This window comes from Meriones unguiculatus, chromosome 4 (assembly GCF_030254825.1).
Source record: "Meriones unguiculatus strain TT.TT164.6M chromosome 4, Bangor_MerUng_6.1, whole genome shotgun sequence".
Lineage (NCBI taxonomy): Eukaryota > Metazoa > Chordata > Mammalia > Rodentia > Muridae > Meriones > Meriones unguiculatus.
This window is the reverse complement of record NC_083352.1, coordinates 122,693,795-122,714,796: the sequence shown is the minus strand read 5'-3', so window position 1 is coordinate 122,714,796 and position 21,002 is coordinate 122,693,795. Positions and strand designations below refer to the sequence as shown.

Here is a 21,002-nt window from a genome sequence, read left to right as displayed (position 1 = left end):
AATCTTTTCTTCTAACTTTTGGAATCTAGAACGTGCCCCGTTCCTTGTTTTCCTCAGGAGATTGGCTTTTTGAAGACGTGATAGGACGTTTAGACTGTTCTATGTTCTGGGATGTTCCCCTCGGTCCTGCATGTTTGCTTGGCTGGTTAGAAAGTGTGTGTCCTGACTCCCAAATTCAGTTTGGCATGGGTGGCCTGTTTGTCCTCAGTCCAGTTCCACAGCCCCAGAACACGACAGGTGGCTCATCTGGAGTTAGATACCAGCTTTCTGGTATTGGTGTGACACACCTGCAGGTCCCAGGTGTCAAATTCACGTCCTCTGGGTTTGCCATCAAGTGCCTTTCCTCACTGGGCCAGCCGTCTTGATGGCACCAAATCACTACAATCTAATGGCTTAAAATAATACAGGCGTGTTAGCCTTCTAATACAACTTCTAGGTTTTCCTGGGCTAAAATCATGGTGTTGGAATTGGGGATACAGCTCAGTGATAGAGTCCTTACCTAGCGTAGGCGAGGCTGTGAATTTAATCAGTAAATAAACAGGCAAATAAGCACCACATTCATAACTCAATAACAAAGTAAGAATCCGTGTTAGCAGCCCTGCTTTCCTTTGCCAGGCGCTGGAGAATCCCATCTTGTCCGCCTCTGCTTCTAGAGCCATTTCTTCTCTTGTGACTTTTTCCTCCAAGTTCGAATCTAGCAGTGTTGGATCTTTTTTACTCTATCCCCTCAGATCTGTCTGATTCACCTCTGCCCCAACACACACCCACGCACACCCCCCCCCCCCCAGAGTTACTTGTGTTCTGTATTTTTTTCCATAAAAGTAAGAACAAATAGTTTACTGGAAAAGGTTTTGGCACTTGGCTCCTGGTGGGAGAATGCCCTGAGTGTCGCCTACATCCAACCCAGGCCAGTTTAAAGCTACCAACAAAATATCAACTGGTTTCCAAACTTCAATGGTAGAGTTCATGTCTAGCATGCTCAAGGCCCTAGACTCAATCTCTAGCACCCCAAAATCCAGCACCCCAACCTTCTGCGCACCAACCCTCCTCCCAAAGCAAAACTTCAGTATGTTTCATCTCGATCCGTCCTACCCTGTTTAGGGCTGCCCAGCTTGAGAGCAGATGACTTCCATTGACCTGGCTCCCTCTGTGTCCACAGGGGCTGTACCGTCTCACCATGAACATCATCCTGATGATTCGAGTGTGTAAGATGTTCCGCCAAGGCCTCCGGGGATTCCGAGAGTATCAGATCATCGAGCCGGTTCACAGGAAGCGTCCTACCTTCTCGTTTTGGGATGTGAGTAGCCCAGCTTTGACAGGCCTGCTGGGATCTAATGGGTGCAGCGCGTCTCCCAGCCCTCGCTCAAAGCCGACCGTGGGCGAAGACAAGGGAAAGCGGATGTGCGGCATCCAACCCTCGCCTCTGTTCTTCCCAGCCTTTCCCTGGGTAGGAGGTGACACCATCAGGCAAAAGGCTGTCCAAGACGAAACCCTGAACTGGACAACCTTTCCTGGTCTTTCCTGGCAGTGCTGGCTAAGGCTGGCCTGTGGTGCGGGACGGTGGCAGGCCTCAGGTGGTTTGCCCTTAGGGCAGAACAGAGAGTAGGGGAGGATAGCGGAGCTCTTGCCCACACTCGCCTTCCGGAGTTTGCTGCTCCTCCTCCTCAGGGAAGCCGAGGTCAGTCATGCTCTGCTCACACATGTCCATGTGGGGGAAACACCAGGGGTGAGGGCGGCATTCTACACCTTCCAACTGTAATCCCAAGAGCCTGAAGGAATCAGGCGGCCACAACAGAACCAGTTTTTTTTTTTCTGTTTTAAGCTTGTGTATACTGTTTTCTTTCCTATCTTCACTAAAAAGAAGAGGACATTTCCAGGGCCCTGTTTGCTCTGATGATTCCGTTTTCAAGATGAAGAAGATTCCAGCTTAAAATATCTTATCTCAACAGTAAATCACAAGCTCTTTTTGTCTTGGAGAGAGCAGTTGGTTGGCCAGTCTTGTGTTTGTATTGCTGTGGGATACCAGGCAACTTGCAGAAGAATTTATCTGAGGCTTAGGTTAGACTGCATGGCCATCCTGGCAGGGAGCATTGCAGCAAGCAGACAGGCATAGTGCTGGAGCAGTAGCTGATCCTTAAGTAGAATGCAGAGACCTAGCCCTGGAAATCACAGGAGTCTCTCTAAGACCCCAGTGACACACCTCCTGCAACAAGGCCACACCTTCCAGCCCTTCCCAAACAGTTCCACCAACTGGGGACCAAGTATTCACATATACAGGCCTCTGAGGGCATCCTCATTCCAACTACTGCCTTCGTGGTTCTGTTCCTTTTTTCCATTTCCCCAAAGATATCTTTACTGGTGTTCACGGTATCTCCACCCAACCCCAGGCTCAGTATTTTCCCACCTCGGTGTGTAGACCAGCCCTGCTCATTGTCATCTTGGTATATGAGTGATTAGACCCAACCCTCTGCCTTCTGCATCTAACACCTTATTCCGGGAGATTTCCCAGCCAGGCTCGGTGGCACACGCCTGTAATCAGCCACTCAGTGAGGCAGAGGCAGGTGGATCTCTGTGAGTTTGAGGCCGTCCTGGTCTACAAAGCAAGTCCAGGACAGCCAAGGCCGCACAGAGAAAGCCTGTCTCAAACCTCCTCCCCCCTCAATAAAAAAAGAGAATTCCTAGAATGGTTTCTGAAGGATGGAGGCTGAAGAGAGGGACAGTGGGGGATAAGACAGTAGACTTCTCTGCCCTTTTTTAAAATTGTATTTTTTTATGAATTACAGTTTATTCACTTTGTAATCACAGCTGTAGCCCCCTCCATCATCCCCTCTCAATCCCACCCTTCCTCCCTCATCTTCTCCCATGACCCTCCCCAAGTTCACTGATAGGAGAGGTCCTCCTCCCCTTCCACCTGACCCTAGCTTATCAGGTCTCATCAGAACTGACTGCATTGTCTTCCTCTGTGGCCTTTTAAGGCTGCTCCCCTCAGGAGGAGGTGATCAAAGAGCCAGCCACTGAGTTCATGTCAGAGACAGTCCCTGTTCCCCTTACTAGGGAACCCACTTGGAGACTGAGCTGCTATGGGCTACATCTGTGCAGGGGTTCTAGGTTATCTCTGTGCATGGTCTTTGTTTGGAGTATCAGTCTCAGAAAAGATCCCTGGGCCCAGATTTTTTGGTTCTGTTGCTCTCCTTGTGGAGCTCCTGTCCCTCTAGGTCTTTCTATCTCCTGTGTCTTTCATAAGATTCGCTGCACTCTGCCCAAAGTTTGGCTATGAGTCTCAGCATCCGCTTTGATACCCTGCTGGGTAGTCTTTCAGAGGCCCTCTGTGCTAGGCTCCTGTCCTGTTCCGTTTTCTCCCTCTTCCGATGTCAGTCCTGTGTTTGCCTTTCTGAGTGAGGATTGATCATCTTATCCAGGGTCCTCCTTCTTGCTTAGCTTCTTTAGGTGTACAGATTTTAGTATGTTTATCTTATATGTCTAATATATACCATGTGTATGTATTATATGAGTATATGAGTATATAACGTGTGTGTCTTTCTGATTCTGGGATACCTCACTCAGGATGATCTTTTTTAGTTTCCACCATTTGCCTACAAATTTCATTATTTCCTTGTTTTTAATTGCTGGGTAGTATTCCATTGTGTAAAAGTACCACAACTTCTGTATCCATTCCACAGCTGAGGGACATCTGGATTGTTTCCAGATTCTGGTTATTACAATAAAGCTGCTACAAACATGGTTGAGCAAATGCCCTTGTTGTATTCTTGAGCATATTTTGGGTAAATGCCTAGGAGTGGTATAGCTGGATCTTGAGGAAGCGCTATTCTTAATTGTCTGAGAAAGTGCCAGATTGATTTCCAAAGTGGTTGCTTTTTTTTTTTTTTTTTTAAGACAGCAGTCTAATTAGTAAGTTAAGCTTTAGCAAGAGGTGGAAGCAGTGTGCTGGCTGCAGAGGCAGGACACACCTTTCCTAGAGACATTCTAATGAACTTATTCTCTGGCAGTGCCGGTCAAAGCCGACGGGTCTTCAGCTGGGCCCTGAGATTAGAACACAACCATAACCGTGGGACTTGGCTTTGCTTTCCAGAAGGATGTCCTGCTTCTCAGGGTGGCGGCAGGAAAGAGTGGGGCTGACCCATGGGTTCGAGTGAGGGGTGACATCAGGAGTCTGTGAAGTCAAACTGTACCACCATGCCCAGTTAGCGTGGCCTCCAGCAGAGAAGAGGCTTTGCCACAGTGACTATACAGGGCCACGTGGCTGTCGACCGGAGACCCGGGCTGGAACTCAGGGCTGGTGGAGAGAGCCAGAGACTAGTCTTCTGTGGAGGGTATGAGTCTGTATTTCTGAGCACCTCTCTTCCCTTGTGAGCTCCTCTTGAATTGAAAAATGAGGCGATGGGGTGAAGGCAATGTTGTGACAACTTCTCCTGGGGAGATGAAGACAAGTATCTACTCCAGAGTAGCAACAGCAGAACAGTTCTACTCAGTGGTGGGTGGGTGAACCACTGAGTTTATTGGGCATTTTTTTTAAGTTTGTTGATTCACTGCATATATGTCTGTGAGAGTGTCAGATTTTGGAGTTACAGTTGTGAGCTGTCACGTGGATGCTGGGAACCGAACCCGGGTCTATCTAGCAGAGCAGTCGGTGCTCCAAACCATTGAGCCATCTCTTCAGCCCTATTGGGCTTTCTTATAGAAGCACGGCTGAGGAGTTCTATAGAAGCATGGGCATATACACCTCTCAACAATCACGTCACTGAAAGCCCTACCCCAGCACGGATGACAGCTCCGTCACAGCTGGATAGGTGGAATTCTGCCCTGGTCACCCTTCACAGTCTCTCTGCTCCCATACCCTGGACATCACCTGGAGGTGGAGCAGAGCACTTCCAGCTGGCAGCAGGCGGGGAGCTGAACTCTCAGGTGATGTCTAAACTCCTCCTCGCCATCTCTCTCTCCGCGAGGGACCCCCACAGGCCCCATCTTGAGGGTCTCTGGTGAGTAGTCACAGCTGCTCTCGTGGAGGTGGAAATGGCTGCCATGCTTGGAGGACAGCATTTCACAACAGGCAAGGGATCAAACGTGCTCCGGGGAAACATCTGAGGCCTTCTCTGGAGAATGGGCTCCTTGATTGGTTTTCTTCTACATTGCCTCTTCCTACTCGTTCTCTTCCCTTTGTGTCCTACCTTAATCTTGCAGGAGACGGGGTTGGGTTAGTTCACTTCTGAGGTCTCTTGTCTTCTTCCTGGTACGCTCTAGCTTGGCCACTTTTTATGTGGCTGCTGCGGGGATAGGGAGGGGAGGGCCTCCCTAGCACTTGCTGACAGGGAAGCCTGCTGAGGAGATAAGGGGTCTGAGGTGAGGAAAGGGAGGAATGCACCAGACAGTGGTCAGGGGAGTCTTACAGCTCTGACTGACTGGTGATCAGGTGCTTTTTTATTTACAAAGGTTTCACAGAACAGATAGACGAATGATTATCCAAGAAGTACAGATTGTGTTTGATTTTTCATTACATGTCCAGGGTTACAAGTTCAGTCACAATTAGAAAATATAAAAACAACTGATTTTTTTTATTTATTATCAGCCCTATAACTCCAGTTTAAATAATCTAAAGAATGTCTCCTCCAAAGCAAACACATTTATTATATGACAGCCTGCTTTTAGGCTGAGAGTATTTGCAGTTTTAAAGCATTTCAGAAAATATCTTAACTGGTCTTTTTATGAATAGCAAGTATTAGTACCTAGCTCATTTTACTATATTGTTTTATCATCTATGCTATAAAGTAGAAGAAGTTTATTTTAGTGAATCTGTCTTATTTACTGAATGTTATTTCTGCAGGATATACCCTGTATGACCCCCTGTCTTTAAGCTACATATTCAGAGAGCTCTGAGTGTATTTTAAAAGGAGGCCTTGAATCTGTAACCTATTCTGCTGGCCAGAGTTTGTCAATTGTCTCTGTTCTCCTTGCCCCAATTATATTGTTTGAGTTTGCTCAGGGGTAGATATTCCAAGAAGCTTCCTGGAATAATGGCCTCATTTAGGAATTTCCAGCTTATTAATGCTTATCTATGTTTAATGATCTCCAGGCATAAGGAAGACTTCCAAATAGGGCCGGATAAAGTTATATTTAGGGCTGGAGAGATGGCTCAGAGGTTAAGAGCACTGGCTGTTCTTGCAAAGGTCCTGAGTTCAATTCCCAGCAACCACATAGTGGCTCACAACCATCTATAGTGCGATCTGGTGCCCTTTTCTGGTGTGTATGGCAGAACACTGTATAAACAATAAATAAATACATAAATAAAAAAAAATAAAGTTATGTTTAGAACTTTCCTAAAAAACAAGACTCACCATATAATTTTCTCAGAAAAAGACATAAAATGAACCATAATGCAGAAAGTCCTCAAAAATGCAACATGCAGAGACCAAAACACAAAAGCGAGAGGCAGAGTAACAGTGATTGCAACACTCAGCTCAGCTTTGCTGGAACGTTACCAAACAGCTGTGCTGGCTGCATGACTCTGGAGTTTTCAGTGGATGTGGCTGTGCCAGCTGGCCCTTAGGCAAACTCATCCAGTGTGGGGCTTGATAAAACCAATTTTGCCATATTGACTAAATGGAGTGCCAGGACGAAGATGTCCCATGTTTGACTCACTTCAGAAAGTTAACAAAGCTTGACTTCACCTGACCCGCCCCACTCCACTTCTGTGCCATCCAGTATTTTCACTTTTCCCCCTCTTCCTTTTCTCCCTTATTCCTCTCTCTCCCTACTGCCATTTCTTTCTCTCTACCATGTACCTCCACCTTCATAATACGTCGATTCCGATGTAAGACAGAGGCGGGGTGAGCAGATCACCAAGATGCCATCTGGATGGAGGTTCCCCATGGCTTCCTGTCTGCAATAGTGGCTCAGGTAGATAGAAGGGCTTCTGATGCAGGCCTCCAGGGGCAGTTTTACTGACTCTCTTTTCTCTGCCTCCTTTTTTGCAGAAGAAGAAGCAAGTTCGCATCACATTTAATACCCTGGAATTCACTGCAGAGGAGGTGTGTGGAGCACTGACTTTTCCGTGTGTGGGGGTTGGGGTGGGTCTGCCCTTCTGTCTGCTTCAGCCTGGAAGAAGTACTAGACATAGCTGGTTTTAGGTCAGGTTCTGCCAGCACTAGTGACACTTTGAAGTAGCCACTCTGTTCTGATTGCAGTGATCCTGTGCCCTGGCCCTAGCATACCAATTGTTACCGCTGTTTAACTGAGAAGAGCTGATCTGGGAGAGTTTCTGGGCTTGGAATTCTGGGAAAACAGCAGAAAGCAAAACAGAGGACATGAGAGGCCCAGCCAGAGAACACAGCCAGGTGGTGGGGAAGCCCGTGGCCTGTTTGTGAATTCTGGTTTGGCCCTGAGCTCTCTGAGGGATGCAGGCATTCCTGTCTCCTTGTGTTGGATGTTCTTTAAGTGGTAGTCCCACTCTGACAAGGGAAGGGCTTTGGGCTATGTGATGAGGTCTCTCAACTCAAGCATAATTAATTACCTTCCTCTTATCTAACCTCCAAGTGCTGGATATTAAATAAAAATTTAATATCCAGTGTTAAAGTTAAAGGAACCTATTTATAGGAATCAGTCACATTCTCACTGGTTCAGACCTGACGTGACCCTGTCTCTAGTGGCCGTTCGGGCTCTTCTCTGAGGAAAGAAGGAGAACAGAACTTCATAACTGTACTAGAGCTCCCTGTGCCTGTTCCATGCTCCACCCCCGCTCCTTTGGAGGTGTGGGTCCTCTTACTTGGCTCTCCAAGACACAGTCTGATTTCTCATGTGCCCTCATTGGTGAAGCATTGTGAAGGAAGTCTTCTGAATTCCGTGTTTCTTCCAGTTTTTTTCACATCAGCGGATGCCCAACGCTAGGCATGGAAGGGCTCCAAAAATTTACCCTGATTCCCCTCCATCCCCTGGAGAAGCCAGGGACCTGTCTAAGCACCACAGAATTCCAGAACCGAGGGCCCTTCTGTGCATATCAGTTGAGATATTCGGAAGGAATACCCTCACTGGTTGGCTGGGCCTGTGGAGAGTTGCAGTCCATTGAGTTGGGCCTCAGTGATCTCTAAACAGAAGAGCACGTTAGCTTTGACAAGGACAGCTCTCCCCAGTGAGGGAAGGACAGCCCCATACCCTGCCTTGGCAGGTGGCAGAGCTATCCGTTTCCTGAGTTTCTTCATCTACCAGTGGGAATGATTCTTGGGCGGGCGAAACTGTGGTGAAGCTGTGGTGAGACAGGTGTGCAAGATGCTCGCTCTGACGGTTGGCACACAACCTTCCGTCCATGGTAGCCTGTGTGTAGAACAGGCTACACACAGGCAAGACTGTGGAGAGCTGCCAGCGAGAATCCTCTGGCCGTGTCTCCCCAGGGTCACTTCCCTCCGAGGGTCATTCATATCACGCGGAAGAAGCCATCCTGGAGGACAGAACAGGAGATCCAAGCCCTCTGCAACGTTCTTCAGGTTCTAGATTGCTACCGCAACTACGCACAGTCCCTGCAGCTGCTCCTGGCCAAGGTCATGCGCTTTGAAAGGTCAGTGAGAGGCCCAGTGCCCGACTCCCAGCCCAGGGTGGGACTAGGCAGGAAGAACCTCCAAGGGGAAAGATGTGGCGGATCACCGGAGTGCTCCCTGGTAGGGGCAGCACCACAGCTTAGTCACTTACTGAGAGTCCTTGCACTACAGTCATGAAATCTGAAAGGATCTGAGAGGCTTCCGAACCCACCTAGCCCAACTCACATACTTTTCAGGTGCAGAAGCCAGGGTCGGCGAGGGAAAACATTCATCCTAGCCACTGTGTCTCAGTCCATTTTCTGTGGCTACTAGTGCTGTAGTTGGGGTATTTAGGTTTTATCTTATATATTTAAAACATTAGTCTTTACCGCTCTGTTAAAGAGCTCTTAACATACACTATCACGGAACTATCTTGTACTGGAGATGTCATGGAGGTCATATGGAAATACAGCTTGAAAAGCCACCTCAGTGGCATCCTAGCAGATTGAGGTTAGACCCAATTTGAGAATCCAGGGTGTAAAATCGCTGTAGATTTGTGCTTTGGTGACCTTCCTCGGGGCCACATGCACCGCTATCTATAGATCTAGACTCCTTTTGACTGACACATGGTCCTTTTTGACAAGGGCAGGATGTTCCCTGGGCAAGATGGCGTGGCCATGAGTTTCCTAGAGAAGATAGTATCAGATGGTTTGATGAGTGAAATGCTAGCCTCCAAGCCTGACTCCCGAAGTTCAATCCCCTGAACCTATGTGCTGAAGGAGAGGCAATCCCACAAGCTGTCCTCTTCCTCTGGCCTCCACACAAACACACAGCAATGAGGTGGTCATAAAATTAACTTAAAGAGTAGTGGATTTGACAATGGACATGGAGACCAGGGCATTTCAGGTAGAGAACTATTTGCTTTGTTCAAGTCCAGGTGATGAGCAGTTTTTTCTGTAAAGATTCCATAACGGAAGAACAAGAATGAGAGAGACAGGGAGACAGAGGAAAGGAAGGAAGGAAGGAAAAATGAAAGAAAGAAGAAAGAGAAAGAAAAGAAAGGCAAGCTGACAGAGTGGTGTCAGGGAGGAAAAAGAAAACTATGGAGCAAGCAGATAATGCCACATCTGTCCTAGTGTGACTCTCAGCAAGTCAGTTAACCTTCTGAGCCTTGGAGTTTTCATTAGTGAAATAATGATAATGTTGATCGTATCAAGACAGAGCGATCTGGGGGAAGATTAAGCAAAGAGATGGTCACTAAAGGCCCCTACTAATTGCCATCCATTCCTGGCACTAGGAATTAGCATTTTAGACTGAAGTTTTCAGCTATAGAGAAAACGCAGCCCCAGGGAAGGCCTTGAAGCTTTGCTGATTTAACAGGACAGTGGCCGCAGGACCCCATCTGGGAACTGAATATAGGCCTTACATACATGCACTCAGTCTCTGAAGAACACTCCCAGGCTTCCCCCCCCCCCATATTTTGTTTTGTTTTGTTTTGTTTTGAGGCAGGGTTTTACTAAGTTTTCCTGGATGGCCTCAAACTCATTCTGTAGCCCAGGCTAGTCCTGAACTAGAGGTCTTGCCTTAGCTTTTCAGCTGATCTGCAGGCCTGTACCCATAGGCCCAGCCTCCCTTCCCATAGTGCTACAATGGTTGCCATAGCTCCTAATGGCTACCTCCAGTCTGACTGCAGTGGGACGGATTATCCTGTGGGTCAGCCTTAGCATTTTTCTTCTTCTTTTTTTTTTCTTCCTTCCTTCCTTCAATTCCTTTCATTGGATTAACTTTGCCTAAAATCATCAGTGAGGTCTGGGTTTAAGAACTGTTAATGAGGGATGGACAGATAGCTCAGTGGTTAAGAGCATTGTCTGCACTTCCAAACGTTCTAAGTTCAATTCCCAGCAACCACATGGTGGTTCATAACCATCTATAATGAGATCTGGTGCCCTCTTCTGCTGTGGAGGCACACATGCAGGCCGAGTACTGTATGAATAATAAATAAATCTAAAAAAACAAACAAAAAAAAAACTGTTAATGAAGTTGGTAGCGCACACCTGTAATCCCAGCACTTGGAAAAAAGCAAGAGGCAGGTGTAGCTCTGTGAGTTCGAGACCATCCTGGTCTACGAAGTGAGTCTAGGCTCTCTGTGTCAGCTTCTCTCTCTCTCTCTGTGTCCTAGGCACCCCTTTCTCTACCCCCCCCCCCTTCCCTCATGGCTCACTCACTGTCTCTACCTCTTCAGGGCCTCCCTTTTTCTCCAATAAAAATCCTTCACACCAGAAAACAAACAAGCCAAACGAAGTGAGTCTAGGACAGCCAAGGCGACCCAGAGAAACTGTCTCGAAAACAAACAAAAAAAAAAAACAACAAAGAACTATTAATGAATCCTATTAGCGCTAGGATTGAATGTCTGAGCCCTAAGCGGAGTACAGATCTACTAGAGAGGATGCCTAGGTGTGTCCCGTGTAGTTCACAGACAGAAATGGAGCTTCAGCCTGCTCAGACTCACACAGCCACGTGCAGGACCGGGACTCGGTAATGTGACTCTAAAGCCGGTGCTTATCCTTGGTCAGTTTCTCTACATTGTCTTGGCCTGCTGCCCGCCGAGCACTCACGGGTGCTCAAACACCAGCGAGCCAGACCGAAGCAGCGGCTGCTTCCAGGGAGCCTCCGCCTAACTGAGGCAGGATGCTGGCCGGGTGTGAGTTGAGAACGGGATGGGCCGTTCTGAAGTCTCCAAGGCTGTGCCTTCCTGTCCCAGAGCAGGCAGGCAGCTGAGTCCGGAGCCCTTCTTAATTAGAGGTCGCCCTCCGTGACCTCTCCCAGGTTTGGCCGGAGGCGCGTGATCGTGAAGAAGGGGCAGAGGGGCAACAGCTTTTACTTCATCTATCTGGGCACGGTCGCCGTGACTGAGGATGAAGATGGGAGCAGTGCCTTCCTGGACCCTCATCCGACGCTGCTGCACAAGGGTGGCTGTTTCGGGGTAAGTGGGGACGCTCACTCCTTGGGCTTGGGGTGGGGGTGGGGAGGGGGTGGCAGGACTCCTGCTCCAACCTCTTACCCAGGCCCTGCCTGCCTTGTCACTGGCCCCTGTGGGCCCCGGGGCCCTTAGCGGTCAAGTGAGTTGGACCACAATGACCTCTCCACCCGACACTTAGGGAGTGCATTCACCGTTTCACCCCCATAGACGCAGGGATGCCCTAGACTCCACCAGTGTCCTCGATAAAGCGTGTGCGGGGAGAAATGGGATTAGGGAGGGGTGGGGGGCGGATTTCTAGAGGGCCAGAGGCGGGGAAGATGGGTGCAGGACTGCGTGTGGCCTCACCTTTGCCCTTGTCCCGAATTTCCCCACCAGGAAATGGGCCTTTTGAGTACAACAGTAAGGAGGGCCACCGTGGTCTGCATGGAGGAAACAGAGTTCCTGGTTGTAGACCGGGAGGATTTCCTTGCAAATAAACTGGATGATGAAATTCAGAAGGAAAATCATTATCGGTACAACTTTTTTAGGTAACTCCACCTCGTTCAATATCCTTTCCTCTTCCCCTGCTTGGCTTTTACCCTTGACTGGAAACGTACTAGCGTTTGCTGTTGGCCTTGGGAGCTCTGACATACATACCCATCCCTAGCCAACTTCTCTATCTAGCGGAATAGGAAACATTGCCTTCATATCAGCTCCAATATCCCTTTCTTGTGGAATAGTAAAATTAAATGAGAGCAGCTGACATAGAATGAGCACTTGTTGGGCCAGGCAGGGTGCTAAGCGCTTCGCATTCATGTCACGTCTAGACTCCTACTCAGTCCTGTGAGGCTGGATTTGATTTTTGTTTCCTTAGTGTGTAAATGAGTGTACCAAGCCTCAGGATGATGACATACCATGTCTAATTAAATTATAACAAGGCCCTGGTGATACACACCTTTAATCCTAGCACTTGGGAGGCAAAGGCAGGCAGATCTCTGAGAGTTTAAGGCCAGCCTGGTCTACAGAGTGAGCTCCAGGACAGCCAAGGTTACACAGAGAAACCCTGCCTTGAAAAAAACAAACCAAACTCAACCAAGGTCTCAATGTTCTATTTCATTTATGTACCCCATTGGTCATCACCCCAAAATAGATAGGGTGGCCTATCTACTATTCTCTTGCGCCTTGGGTTCCTTAAAATTCCTAACCATGGGACTGGAGAGATGGCTCAATGATTGGGAGCACTGTCTGCTCTTCCAAAGGACCTGGGTTCAATTCCCAGCACCCACATGGCAGCTCACAACTGTCTATACCACCAATTCCAAGGGATCTGATACCTTCACACTGATGCACATAAAATAAAGTTAAATAAATTATTTAAAAACTCCTAACCATACTGACTTTCCATTGTGTAGTAATTCTTTTTTGTTGTTTTTGTTTTCGAGACAAGGTTTCTTGACTGTCCTGGACTCACTTTGTAGCCCAGGCTGGCCTTGAACTTGCAGAGATCCACCTGCCCCTGCCTCCCTGAGTGCTGGGATCACAGGTGTGCGCCACCAAGCCTGGCTTGTAGTAATTCCTTTGGTAGTTTGCATGCCATATCTGACAGTCACGTGCTGACAAGAACCAGATCTGACCTTTCCACCACTGTCATCCTCCTGTTACCATTGTGCCAAGTACACGTGATGCTCATCCAATAAATGCTGACTAAATGAAGCTGTGCGGGATGGAGGCATCTAACCCCTGTGGCTGGGCCTGGGAGGTAGCGTCACCACCAAGGGGATAAAGCCTAGAAAAGGCAGGGACCCTGAGCGGAGTGGAAACTGTGGGAAAATGGGTCTGACATCCAACCCTAGCTCTTAGGCTTACTAAAAGAAAAATTACACTGACTGATTAAATCTCGTAGCAGTAGCGCTTATCTGAACAAAGCAAATAAAAATAAAAACAACAGGAGACTCATGTAGGTCCCAGAGTGAAAGCAAATTCTGAGGATCCCAGCCAGCAACATGATCAAATGCAATATGGAACATGGAGGAGAATTTGATGGCTACAGCCTAGAGAGTGGTGTGTTATGGTTTAGCTGGTTTGCACAGTTTAGCAAGCTGATTCTGGAGGACCTTTACCAGCCACAGCCCGTTGCTGGGACTGTATCAGTTTTTTTTTCTGAGCCGGGGACATACCCCTTTCCCCCACCAAATCCACAGCCTCATGTTCTAAGATAACTCAGTGTAGCGCCTCAGCTCTCGGCTTTGGTCTCTTGCTTCATAATATGGGCATGATTAGAGCCCTCTCCCCAGGCTGTCAGGATAGAGGGCAGGGCCCGATGTATGGTACACAGTAGGTGCTCTTCTGGGGATGCTCCTCCTCATCCTTCTTTCTAGACACCCCTCTGACGTCAGAGCATGGACCCTGTTCCCATGTCTTGCTCATGGGAAATGAACTCAGCGTGTCTGATGCCTGAGTGAGCTTGAGGTAACCATCTCAGTCAGCCTGAATCCGTAGAGTTTTGAGCCCATAACGTGTTAGAGCTGAGGAAAAGCCATCATTGTTAGCAGGCCATGGAGTCACCACCCAGAGGTAGTTCGTGACTCATGGTACATGAGGTCAGGGGAAGAGATGCTCTTTGGAGGGGGCCTTTATACAACTCCGAAACAACTCCAGACGTCTTCCCTCTCCTCAGGCTCAGATCTAAGTGTTGTCCACAGGCCAGAGGCCGCTAGAGGTTTGTATAAGCTTGGAGACCTAAGGTAGGGCAGGAGTCCTTGGTTGGGAAGCAGGTAGCCAGCAAGCTGAAGTAAGAAACTGCCTGAGGGAGTAAGGAACTGTTTCTTGGGATGGGACAAGCCTGCAGAGCCAGAGTTGTAAGATGTACCAGACACAGAGTTTGGAAGGCCCTTGGATAGAGGAGTGGAGTGAGAAGAGCTAGGTACTGTCTGTCTCAGTGCAGAATTGTATGAGTGGCCACAGGGAGAGGCCCCCCGGGTAAAGATGAACGCCACAGACTGGGTGAGGTGACAGAGTGTGACACGGTAAAATTTCTCACCCAGGCATTTTCTTAAGAGTCAAAGAACAAGGCCCCTTTCTGGAAAGTTCAAATATTGGGTGACAAGTTCTAATAGGCTTGCTTCCCTCTTCCCCAGGAAGTTGGATCTGTTCCAGTCTTGGTCTGATGACAAACTCTGGAAGCTGGTGGCCTTGGGGAGGCTAGAGAGGTTCTCCTATGGACAGTTGGTGTCAAAAGACTTTGTGGATTCGTCGTTTATCACATTTATCTGTCAGGTGAGAGAGTCTGATTGGGGAGCAAAACTGGGAAGAAGAGACCTACCCCTGGCCAGGCCTATCCCACAATCTGCATCTCTTAGCCTCTCCTGACATGCCACGCACTGGCCTCACGCCTGCCGCAAAGCACGGCTCACCTCAGTGGGCTGCTGTGAGTTTCGGAATGTGCAGTGTGCTCCTGTTATTTGGAGGTAGGGATGGGCGTGCATTTCGAAGGTCGGGCACTATGTAGGACCTAACTCTACGGGCTACATCGCTACATTCAGATTTATAAGTTAAGCACAGGAAGAGATTCATGGAGCTGTTCCTTACCTTTCACGTGGTGATGGAAGACAAAATTTAAAGAAAACCGTCCAGAGGGGTGTGGTGGCCCATGCCTTTGATCCCAGCTCTAGGGAGGCAGAGGCAGGAGGATCACTGTGAGTTCCAGGCCAGCCTGATCTACAAAGTCCAGGACAGCCAAGGCTACACCAAGAAACCCTGTCTCAATAAACAAAAACAACAACAATAACAAAAGGACTATGGGACTGGAGATATGGCTCAGTGGTTAAGAGAACTTACTGCTCTTCCGAAGGTCCTGAGGTCCTGAGTTCAATTCCCAGCACCCACATGGCAGCTCATGGTAACTGTCTGATGCCACCATCTGGTATGCAGATGTACATGCAGACAAAGTACCCATATATATAACATAAATAAGTAAATAAATATTTTTTAAAAGAAAATACTTAAAAAAAAAAAGAAAGAAAGCACTCTCTGACCCTTCTTTGGCATATTTGCATAAAAAAATCAGTTTTTGTGTCTTGGAGCCACTGTTAAGTACATGAAGTTACTGGCCAGTGAGCACTGTGGCACTCTGACAGTTGAGTTGGTGACCGCCTCACAGGCAGGTAGCACATGCATGAATACACCGATCATGGTTCCTGTCCCAGGCAAGGCAGAGTAGGACTGTGGGAAATAGACTGGAGGTACTCAGAAGGCCACACAATTCCAAACTCACAACTTGTGTATTTCTGAAGCTTTCTATTTCATATTCTTAGGCTAGGGCTGGAGAGATGGCTCAGCCGTTAAGGGTCAGGCTCACAACCAAAAAATACTCTTAGAACTGTGGGGAACTGTAACTTGCTTATGTTTCACAGTTTGGGTCTCACTTTGACCTCACAGTAACCTCCCAAAAGCTGGGAGGGCCCTCATTCTCATTTTACAGAAGAGTAAACTGAGGCACAGGACTACGGAATGGCTGTCCAAGATCACAAGGGCTGGGGCGGGAAGCATGGTTCAATTTGGGTCTAGCTGACTCCAAAGCTGTTCTGGAGACCCGGGATTGGAGTTGCCCTGCCAGCTCCTCAGGCTGTGAGTCCCCAAAGCTATCTGGTGCATTCTGGCCGAGGTTCTGCTGGTCCGGGGTGTGAACGAACACACAGGTTGGGAGGGCGCGCTTTCTCTGCAGCTTCCACTGGATCTGGAGCGCTGTCCAGGTTGTCAGTGCCAAGTGCCAATCGGTAAGGGATTTCCAGGGACTCGAGAGGGTTGCTGCGAAGCTGGTGTCTTTAAAGGAACCTCCCGAAGGAGGTGAGGGGAAGACCGGCCTCAAACATTGAACCCGTAGATCCAAGGAGTGCATAAGCTTGCCGGGACTGGCTTGAACGGACCTGCCATCCTATGAATTGCTAACCCAGTACTTCTTTTGTCATTTACCTGCTAACCTGGCGTCTACAGACAGTTAGAACACTCACGTAGGAGACATGGGATAACAGCTGGAGCTCTTTCGGATTCATTCAGCTCCTGCAAGCAAGTCCAGAAGCCTTCAGTCAGAAGCAGAGCCGAGCTGGTCTAAGCCGCTTTGTGGAACCGCCAGTAGCACGTCGGCTCTTCCTGTCCGAGCCTCGAACAGTCCCACAGCTTGAAACAAATGCGTCTGTCCTCAGCCAGGAGGAAACCGAAGGGAATGGTCTCTCTGCAGGGTGGGGGCCCAAGCACCTGGCTCAGAGGGACGCTCACTGTAGCCTGTCCTGCAGGGGCTTTGGAGCAGGAAAGGACGTGGGTGAAAGTTCATCTCAATGGGGAATAGAAAATCAGATGGGGGCTGGGGAGATGGCTCAGTGGTTAAGAGCACTGACTGCTCCTCCAGAGGGCCCCAGGGTTCAATTCCCAGCACCTACATGGCAGCTCACAAAGGTTTGTAACTCTAGTTCTAGGGAATCCGACACAAACATACATGCACTCAAACACCAAAAAATAAATTGTTTTTATAAAAGAAAATCTGGACAGGGAAAGGTGAAAAGAAAAGCCTTTTCTAATGACCTATGACCTGAATATAATGAAACTTCAAAGAGGTTACTGCAAGTTAGAAGTGTAAAGGGACCTGCCATTGCCACTTACACACACACACACACCACACACACACACACACACACACACACACACACACAAGAACCGCTATTCAGCCGGGGGGCAGTGGCGCAGGCCTGTGATCCCAGCGCTCTGGGAGGCCGAGGCAGGCAGATCACCACGAGTTTGAGGCTGGCCTGGTCTACAAAATCCAGGACAGCCAAGGCTACACAGAGAAACCTGTTATTCACCATCCGCCCCTCCAAGCTGCAGCAATGAGGTTAACTACAGACAGATTTGGGAAAGGAACTCCAGAAAACATTTCCATTCCATTGTGACGTCACAGACATCAAATGGAAGTGAACAGTAGCTCCTCCCACCCATGGAGTGATTAAGAAGAGGGTGGGACAGGACACTTAATCAGTATTGATTGGATAAGGACTATGTCAAGTGCCTGCTGTAAGCCAGGCAGTCAATGGTTCGGGAGACGCAGTGGGAAAAGGAGGCCTAAGCTTGACAGGCTGGAATGTCTGAGCGAGGAAGAGGAAACAAAGGAACTAGGTGTTTCGGACACCCAGAGGAGGAGGCTCAACCAGGAAATCCTGTGCTCGGCAAGATCTTTCTGCCTAAATCTAAAATGACTGCTCCCTCCAGAAACCTGGGGCTATGGTGTTATAAGAAGGAAGAATTAAACATAAAAATGACCTCGGGGCCTGAGAAATGGCTGAGGGAGTAAAGGCTTGCCACCGCGCCTGATGATCTGACTTCAATCCCTGGGGTCATCACGATGGAAGGGGAGACCCAGCTCCTGAAAGAGGTTCTCTGACCTCCACATCGGAGCTGTGGCAGGTGCCCCTCTCCAGAGAACCTACGCCATGGACCAGCAGGTGAGAAAGCTGCAGGAGGTCTCAGTTAATTGACCATGGTTCGTGTGAGGGTGGTCAAACAATCGGTGGCCTGTGCGAGGTCTAGTAAACCAGGGAAACTGTCAGCTTCATTTGTCAAATCCTGGTTGGTCTGTAGAGATGGGTTGGTGAGGAGTGCAGACAGCTCCAACAAGCGTGGCTGAGAATGGGCAGGGCATGTGGAATTTCTTGTAAGTGTGGATATTTTATTCTGTACAGGCGGTTTCAACACCCCCTATTTTTGCCGTGCTGGGGATTGAACTCAGGCCCTTGCACAGAATAGGCTAGAGATCTGTCGCTGACAAACATTCCTTTTTAAAAGCTAGTTTGTGTTAATTGTACATTTTCATACGTCAGCCATTGTTTTATTTTGGAGTCAGGGTTTCCATATGTCACCCAAGGTGGCCTTGAACTCTACCTCTCCAGTGCTGAGAATATATGTGCCCCAGACCTGGCCTGACACACTCTTTATGACATTTATGTACATGAACATGTCAATGTTTCCTCCGTTGTTAAGCTTATCAGTGCCACTAGAGGGAGCCTTGTTCTTCCTGGCCAGGCCTGGGGGGAAAAGGGATCAAGTCTGGCTAAGGTGGAGCAAAAAGAGATTTATCTCAGTAGGTAACAGATTTGTGCCTGAAGTACATATGCCTGATACTCAGGCCAAGGAGGAGGCCACTCCCACAGCCAGTGTGAGGAATCAAGTGGACACCTGGCACTTCCCAGACTCTGCCTCCTTAAGGGCATCTATCAGTGGGACCCAAGGAGCCCCAGGCCCTTTGCTGCCAGGAGTGGAATTGAAGTGATTGGCTTCCAGCCTCTGCTCAGAAGGGACGGGATTAAACTTCCTGCCCGCTGCCTCAGGCTCTGGAGCACCGGGAATACAGGACCACCCACCCGCCCCACCATGGTCCAGGAGAATGGCTTTTGTTCTCTTTTTACCCCCATTTTTCTTCTGTAACACAGGACCACTGACCTCAAAAAAGGCTTCAGTAAGAGTCATTTTAATAATCAAAATAGGTTTGTTTTTTTTTTTAAAGAAGGTGAGAGATGGAACGTGGGCTAGAAGGATGGTTCAGCAGTTAAGAGCATGTACTGTTCTTGCAAAGGATCTGTTGGGGCTCCCAGCACCCGCATAGGATGGCTCCCAGCCACCTAAAACTCCTCCAAGGGGTCTGATAGACCCTTCGAGCCCCAGTCGGCAACTGCATTCTCTCCCTCTCTCTCACCTAAACATTCGAAGGGGTACAATTAAAAATATTGAGATAAGTCTTTAAAAAATATATATATATTTTTTTCTTTTTTGGTTTTCTGAGAAAGGGCCTCTCTGTGTATCCCTGTCTGTCTGGAACTCACTCTGTAGTCCAGGCTGGCCTTGAGCTCACAGAGATCCACCTGCCTCTGCCTCCCGAGAGCTGGGATCAAAGGCACCACCACAGCTTTTCTTTTTTTAAGGGAATTGTATTTTCTTTTAATTTTAATATTTTTTTGTGTATATGAGCACTCTGTCTGCGTGTACACCTGCCCGCCAGAAGAGGGCATCAGATCACATTACAGATGGTTGTGAGCCACCGTGTGGCTGCTGGGAAGTGAAATCCGGAGCTCTGGGAGAGCAGCCTGTGCTCCTAACCCTATCTCCACTCCCACGCCACCACGGTACATTATAAAAGGGAAATTCCTGTCTCTCCCTAAAGTTTGGTTCACTGCAAAACCTGCATGGGAATAAGTGCGTGCCCCGGGTGACGCTGCAGGAGAGCTGGAACCTCTGAGGAAGTCATGCAAAGTAGCAGTGTGGCCGCAGGTAGGGTGCCCTGGGCCAGCAGGAAGTTAGGTTTGTTCCTCGTAGTGTGCTGCTGAGGTCTAGACTTTCCTGTCGAGGCTTGTGTAAGAATTAAGAGCACTGGCTGTTCTTCCAAAGGTCTCGAGTTCAATTCCCAGCAACCACATGATGGCTCACAACCATCTATAATGAGATCTGGTGCCCTCTTCTGGCGTGCAGGCATATGTGCAGGCACAATGCTGTATAGATGATAAATCATTACATCTTAAAAAAAAAAAAGAATTCTCATCTGTGGCTCCGAGAATTCAGAACAGGCAACAGCACTTCAGATCCTGTGTGTCCTCTCACTGTAGCTGAGGCGCCCCTCCTCTTCCGAAGGGACCACTCTGTTTTCTCACTTTTATTTGCTGTGTAGCTGGCTCTGTGCCTGTTCAGACTTCCTTAGTATCCTGGCTCCTGTGCTTCCTGCCGCTGGAGACCAAAGCCGGCAGCCAGCAGCTGATTTCTCCTGAGCGAGGTTGGGGAATAGGATTCCCACTGGTATCTCAACCGCAGTTAATGGCCATAATGGATCCATTCTGAGCCACGTGGGGGGCACATGGTTGGACCACTTTCTGCAAGAATCAGATGCAATAAAAGGCCCGTGAGAGACTTTTCCAAGAGGAATCATTGTTTCTCTGGCATCTGCATTTTGTGGACGAGAAGAATTTGTTGGGTGACCGTTGAATAAAGCCCCAAGGACAGTGCCTGGCATACAGCAAGGGCCTATTATATGTCGATCCCCTTGCCAACAGTAGCCCGTCTTTTAGCTCAACCCTTCTGTGTCTCTTAGCATTCCTACTGAGAAGGGTAAGGCTTCTGAGGCTGGAAAGACAGCGCAGCGGTTAAGAGCACTGGCTGCTCTTGCAGAGGTCGTGAGTTCAGTTCCCAGCACCGGTATCAGGCAGCTCATAACTGTAACTCCAGTTCCAAGGGATCCAGTGACATTGGTTATATATACACGATATGGTCTAGTTTACCTGCATGCCTGTGCAGAGGTAGATAAGCACACACACACACACACAAATAAATGTAAAAGTGCTTCTTGAAGTGCAGCTTTTGCAGTAGAATTTCCAATCTGAACTATTTCTCTTGATGAATTCTATCCCTGTTAGCCATCACCAAATTAACATAATGAAATCTTCCAGCTTCCAGAAGACAGCTTTGTACCGTTTCTCAGGCAAAAGTTCCCC

At 48.5% G+C, this 21,002-nt stretch overlaps 1 protein-coding gene across 1 annotated transcript in view; it reads left to right on the top strand.

Annotated features, from left to right (window-relative positions):
- The first annotated feature begins 1,170 nt into the window (after positions 1-1,170).
- Cnbd2 (cyclic nucleotide binding domain containing 2) overlaps positions 1,171-21,002 on the top strand; it is a 35,287-nt gene continuing 15,455 nt past the window's right edge. Inside the window, exons 1-6 of the mRNA XM_060381324.1 lie at positions 1,171-1,297; positions 6,990-7,043; positions 8,439-8,563; positions 11,349-11,505; positions 11,878-12,029; positions 14,619-14,757. Of these exons, the coding sequence (XP_060237307.1) occupies positions 1,178-1,297; positions 6,990-7,043; positions 8,439-8,563; positions 11,349-11,505; positions 11,878-12,029; positions 14,619-14,757 (747 nt within the window). The 5' untranslated portion in view covers positions 1,171-1,177. The remainder of the gene's footprint in view (positions 1,298-6,989; positions 7,044-8,438; positions 8,564-11,348; positions 11,506-11,877; positions 12,030-14,618; positions 14,758-21,002) is intronic.